This window comes from Vigna unguiculata, chromosome 1, assembly GCF_004118075.2.
Source record: "Vigna unguiculata cultivar IT97K-499-35 chromosome 1, ASM411807v1, whole genome shotgun sequence".
NCBI lineage: Eukaryota > Viridiplantae > Streptophyta > Magnoliopsida > Fabales > Fabaceae > Vigna > Vigna unguiculata.
The window spans coordinates 25,833,856-25,839,833 of NC_040279.1; the positions used below are offsets into that span (position 1 = coordinate 25,833,856).

General features: G+C 35.1%; 1 protein-coding gene across 4 annotated transcripts; it reads left to right on the forward strand.

Annotated features, from left to right (window-relative positions):
* The first annotated feature begins 239 nt into the window (after positions 1-239).
* LOC114191500 (frataxin, mitochondrial) lies at positions 240-5,493 on the forward strand. 4 transcript variants are annotated; one of them, XM_028080808.1, is made up of 8 exons: positions 240-476; positions 558-717; positions 1,996-2,082; positions 2,179-2,425; positions 3,206-3,278; positions 3,555-3,602; positions 3,958-4,052; positions 4,931-5,493. In XM_028080808.1, the coding sequence occupies exons 4-8, from the start codon at positions 2,196-2,198 to the stop codon at positions 5,073-5,075; spliced, it is 591 nt and encodes a 196-aa protein (XP_027936609.1). In that variant the 5' UTR covers positions 240-476; positions 558-717; positions 1,996-2,082; positions 2,179-2,195; the 3' UTR covers positions 5,076-5,493. The 4 variants fall into 4 exon arrangements, with proteins under 4 accessions (XP_027936609.1, XP_027936533.1, XP_027936774.1 ...); XM_028080732.1 differs by lacking the exon at positions 558-717; XM_028080973.1 differs by lacking the exon at positions 558-717 and having other exon boundaries at positions 4,946-5,491.
* The last annotated feature ends 485 nt before the right edge of the window (positions 5,494-5,978 follow it).

Below are 5,978 nucleotides of genomic sequence, written 5' to 3' on the forward strand. Positions count from 1 at the left end.
AAAAAAAAATTAAAATAAAAAATTAAAATTTAATGGCTTGACACGTGTCCTGTACGGATAGGGTGTTAACTCCAACTTAACAGAGAGGACCAAATTGAATCTCTTTAGAAAATTGGGTACTAAATTAAATATTTTTAAAATTCGGGTATCAAATTGAACTTTTCGAAAAAGTTTGGGTACCAAATGTGTATTTATACCTATAATATATGATATATGTATTATATTACCTTCACTCCTAAAAGGCTGCAACATAGCAGCACAGTAAATTTCTCTTCCTCCAACAACGCGACACTTTCCTTCCTCTCCTAAACGCTGCAGCACAACAACGGAGACGCAATCGGGCGGCGAGGAGCGGCAGGCGAACGGCGGCGCGACGAGCGGCAAGTGAACAACAACGCCACAAGGAGACGCAATCGCACCGTGATTAAACCAAGAACGAACACAGAAGCGGATGCAGAAGTGAAACCCTACATTAGGTGAGTTTTCTTCAGTTTCTCACACCAAACGACTATGGTGGCTGCCGTTTTGGGTTTAAACCCTACTCTTTCTTATTACAGTCATAGGGACTCTCTTTAAGCATGAAGAGTGTGAATTCTAAGGTTCCAAGGCCAGAGACGAGTACCGTTCCTAACCTAAATATAGCTATGGGGTTATTGACTTGAATAGCTTTCCATTCCATTCCCTTGCTTATTATTAGAAGAGTTCCCTTTCGTTAAGGCGAGTCCCTTTCCCTTGCTTTAAGATAGTTTCGGTGATCATATACTACATTATTACTTTTGCTAATTGATTAGATAAGAGGGCCTGGGGAGTCTGCCTTCATGTCTCTGAACGCTTTTCTTCTCGATGCTTTGTCCTCTAGTCCCGCTTATTCTAAGTCATGGTTGAGCTAGAGCTCGGGAAGGTTCTCCATGACATACAAGAAAGGTTTTTTGGTCCCTTAGTACTAATAGTAGTTACTCTCAGTCCCTTTCCTTTACAGGAGATCAAAAAGGATTATTAGTTCCATCCGAGGTTCAAAGCCATGTTCATAGAAGGAATGGATACAGCTACTTTTAGAATGAAAGACGCTTTGAATTCCAAGAAAATTGGAAAATATGTTTCTTAAAAGGGTTTGTTGTCGCATCGCTTTCCAATTTTGTATTTTCGGGTTTTGTTTCCTATGTAGGACTCCAATTTTCTGTCGTGTTACTTTTTTCATTGTAGGTTGCCTCTGAATTCTTTATCCATTATGTGTTTTCTATTTTAAAATTGTCTTCTGGGTTTTCACTGTGTTGAAGTTGTTAATCTGAGAAAAATTTAAAATATTCTTTCATCTTTTTGGATTTATGGGTGTTGAGATCATGGAAAGCTATGAAGGTTTTGCTTTTATTTTATTATGGTGTCCTCTTAGGTATATGAATACCTTAAATGTGACCACATCAAAGATGTCCCCAAGCAATGTGATAAATGTTTGAGAACAATACGGTTTATTGGAGAGCCGAGTCCAAATTTGTTGTTGCATACGCGCTACTGGAATGTGTAATGGTCTGTTATGTTACTGCACACAAATATTGTACAAGTCATATACAACGGTGAAACCACTATATTATCAATTAGTTGGAATTTCTTGGGAGAAAGTTGTATTAAGATTTTACTGATTTTTTTTTTTCTGCAAATCAGATTTGCATTTCAAATTTAAATAAATTGGATTACTTCATGCTTATGATATTACCATAATCTTAATGTTAGTTTCTGAGACTACTCTGGTCCCTTTTTCATTGAAAATGAATGCAAATGAATGCAAACTGTCTTATGCTTCTTTGTCGTCTGGGGAAACACCTCCCTCAAGTATCTCTCTCTAGGATTAGCGTGCACTGTTAGTGATTGTGTTTATTTTGACCAACAAGCTTTTGTTTCACTGCCATATAGTATTTCTCACATAAGTCCATGTCTTTAAGCGCAAGTAATCAGCAAATTAAATTTTTTAAGCTAACCGATCGTTACCTTCTATTACAGGTCATAAATAGTAGTCTACAGGTGTACCATTTTATTTAGCCTTCACCGTTTCCAAACCCCTAAAGCTAAACATATACACACCCATAGGTAAATTCATTTCTTCAAATACTATGTTTACTTGGTTCTTTTATTATTATTGTTATTATTATTACAACTCATAAGTTATATTTTTAACGTTTGCAGCTGAGGTGAAAAAAGCTATGGCCTCAAAGTTGGTATTGCAAAGAAGGCTACTCAGGTTTTTGCAACTGTTACCGCCTTCATCTTCTTCCACTCATGCTGTCCCATTCCTTTCTGTAAAAGCTTCAGAATGCACATCCCTCTGCAGGAAAAATAGCCTTCTTCCTTCTCACACATCTTATTCTAGAAACTTGTGCTCTGGCAGTTTTAATCTTGATGAATCTCAAGCCCCCCTAACTGTTGATTACCGGTATGTAATTGTTTTTCACCCGATATGTTCTTATTTGATAATTTTATGTAGTCAATCGAACTAATTGTTCAGGCGTATCACTGTCTCCAGAAAGTGTCTGCCCCATCTCCTGTCGGTGTCTGTTCTGTATACTGTCAGCTCTGCCACATTTTATCATTTTTTTTTTAAATTGGCAAATGTTAGTTGTTAGGTTTTGTTAATGGGGAGAGTTTAACCCATAACCTCTCCCACACTCCTTTCCAAACCCTTCAAAACAACCTTATATCTCCCAAATGTTAGTGGGGGAGTTGAACCCACAACTTCCCCATCCTCCCTTCCAACTTTTGCCACTAGGCCAACCTTATAGCTCCTGCCACCTTTTATCATAGTTTTCGGTCAGAAAGAGGGTGACTAGTAGGTAGGAGGGATCTGTCTGATCCTAGTGGTAGTGAATTAGGGTTTGGGTAGAAATGGGATGTTTGCCAAATGTTTCTGCTTTAGTGGTTTTGGAGTCAACAATGCCCCACAATCTTGGATTGAATACTAATTTTGATTCTTGGAAGCCATAGAAAGTTGAGCATTCCAATTTCAATCATGGTTTCCTTTTTATTAAAAGGATAATTTTAAAATTCAATTGATTTTGGAGCTAGTTGGGGTTTGATAATGATGGTTTTATGAGTTCTCAAAGGATATATCTAAGAATTCATGTCAGTCACGTGCTTATTCCCCATTCGATGTACATATTGCAACTTTGTTTTTAAATGGGGGAAATGACTTAACTAACTATTAGTGTGAATGCAGTTCTCTACTGGATGAGAATGAATTCCATAGATTGGCTGATTCCACAATACATAGCGTACAAGAGAAGTTAGAGGTATCTTTAGCATTGATTTGTTGTTTGCACCAACTTAAATTTGTGATATGGCAATCACATGTCCCACTTCATCACAAATTTTGGTTAAGTTATCAACCTGCTGCATTTTTGACAAATGAGATTAGAACAAAATAAATTATGCTCTAAATAAAAATGGTTTCATTGGAATATTGTCTGTGTGTGGTGGTGGAAGTTGACAGCCACAACGCATTCAATTCATATTATTTGAATTTTAAGCTATGTGTGGTATTCATTTTTTTGTTTGTTGCTTGACAGGACTATGGAGACTTAGTTGAAGTTGATGGATTTGACATAGACTATGGGGTAAGGATTCTTTTTGTTAGAATAAGTTATGAATAAAGGATAGATAATAAAAATTACTTGTCAACAAAAGACTATCCTAGAACATTTCGTATATTAGAAGTAAAACATGAAGTTGTATTGTTCATCAGGTGGTTATTTTGAACAATCAAATTTATAACATGATAAAATTTGCTTAAATAAAATTCTGTGTTACTATTTGGTCCTTAGAAAATAAATAGGTTTTAGTTTTTTTCTTCTATGATTTTATTTATTTTCTTCCTATTGCTTGCAAGGTTTCAATTATTTTCTTCATTCTACTTTTAAGTGGCTTCTTTGCATGGTTTATTGTTATTTTTTATATGACTTTCCATTTCAGAATGATGTTTTGACTGTAAAACTCGGCGATCTTGGCACCTATGTATTGAACAAACAAACACCAAATCGACAACTTTGGCTGTCTTCTCCACTGAGGTATTGTGTATGTTATCAGTCTATTTATGGTCAATTTTTTAACTAGGATTTTTGTAAGGCTTTAGTCTCTAGGCATGTGGGTTCATGTATGAAATTGCATGTGAATAAATTTTACCGGGGCGGTATACATAGACTTCTTCAGTATCTTTGTCTGAGTGAGAGAATGAACTTGGAGAAAAGAGAATATTGGTGATAACCATCCAAATGTTGTTAAAAACGTCATCTTTAAAAATAAGTAATTGTAACACAACCATTGGTTAAAATTTATTGAAAATAATAAAAGTATGAGTTAGACTTATTAAATAAAAAACGGGACCAACAATTTTGTGGTTTTCAATCAATTTGAGTTAATAATATTTTGTTAGGAGTGTATTGAGACAATTCTCTGTAATTTGCGTATCTTAGCGGTAGAACTTTGCCAAATCCTATTATTAGTTTAATTTCTTTGTTTAAGCTGTTCCTGTAGGTTTCTCTCTTTTAGGAACAAAGTACAAATAACCCATTTCATTTTATAAATTTAGACCAGAGAGGAGTATCTTTTCTATGATATAGGTATAGTCCTTTGCATGTTGGAGATGATATCACCGTGTGTATGTTAGTTATGCCCAATCTTGTCATTTAGTACTACAACGGATGGTATCTTACATTCATATATGTACCCTCCCTGCTTTTATCTGCAGTGTAGTTTAGATCATATTCAATCTGAAGTGATTCCATGAATGATTGTAGCAGTGATATCTTTGCGGTCTTTATGTGATTCCAAGACTTGAAATGCAGATTTATTTTTCTATAATAACTTTCTGCTACTTGTGTTTATTTACATGGACCAGAGTAGGTACCTTGAATTATCTGGATGACATGTATCAATGATCTCTTAGACTTGTTTTCTGCAGTGGTCCATCAAGGTTTGATTGGGATCGGGATACCAAAGCTTGGATTTATAGACGGAACAAAGCAAACCTGTATAAAATCTTGGAAGGTGAGTTGGAGCAGTTATGTGGCAAAGCTATCGTTCTTTCCTAAGCTGTTGAAAAAGTGCCGCCAAATCTTGATTTTTTATGTACAAGACTTCTAAATAATCAGCAGAAAATAGTAGTGATTAACAATTTCTTCTTTGAAGTTATACTACCTTTTTCAGTTTGCTTCTTGTAAGGATTATTGTTGCATTGGGCATTGTGGTAAGTTATCCTACCATTTTGGCTTCCAATTTTTGAGGTTTAAGGGATACTAGGCGTGCATGATGTAAATGCTCTGAGAAGAGAAAAGGTTTCCGACAAAATTCAAAAGCTTTGAGCACTCGTTCGCCCAAACCATGTTGTGTTGGGGCATGATTCACCAGTAATTTGTTGATTAGTTATGAGAAGATAGCTGTCATTTTAATTATAATTATTCTGTTTGTAATATTCTTTTTTTCTAGAATAAATTGGGTTGCACAATGATATTTAATCTCTTATGTTTGATTTTGCTTCAAATGCTCTTCAAGGCTTAAAGTGTCACCAAGTTACTAATTATCACCGCAACTACATCTTCATGCATAAAGTATATTTGACTTTACCTCATTTTTATCCACTCAACCGTCTTGGTATACCTTTGAAAAAAACATTTCAATTCATGTTCTATATAAAATGTTTTTCAAAAACATTTTAATTCATGTTCTATAGAGAGTGTTTCAACATGCTCACTAAGTTCAAAACATTGCCATATTTATCATGGTTTTCAAAAATGGTTGCATTTGACATATGGCATCACATCACATCAATTCACATGTGTAACTCTTGGCGTGACACTATTAGAGAGCTTAGTTTGTGTTCTTGATGGAATACATCTATCATGAGACGTGTGTTTAACATATCCCTGTTATTTAGAGAGTTGGCTTGACTAATAAGGCTATCAAATGAATGATAAACTGTATTAGGAAGTGTAACT

Coding starts and splice junctions, on each gene's coding strand:
- LOC114191500 (XM_028080808.1), top strand. CDS start 2,196: ATGGCCTCAAAGTTGGTATTGCAAAGAAGGCTACTCAGGTTTTTGCAA. Junction 3,603..3,957: donor GATTTGACATAGACTATGGG/GTAAGGATTCTT, acceptor TTTCCATTTCAG/AATGATGTTTTGACTGTAAA. Junction 4,053..4,930: donor TGGCTGTCTTCTCCACTGAG/GTATTGTGTATG, acceptor ATGATCTCTTAG/ACTTGTTTTCTGCAGTGGTC.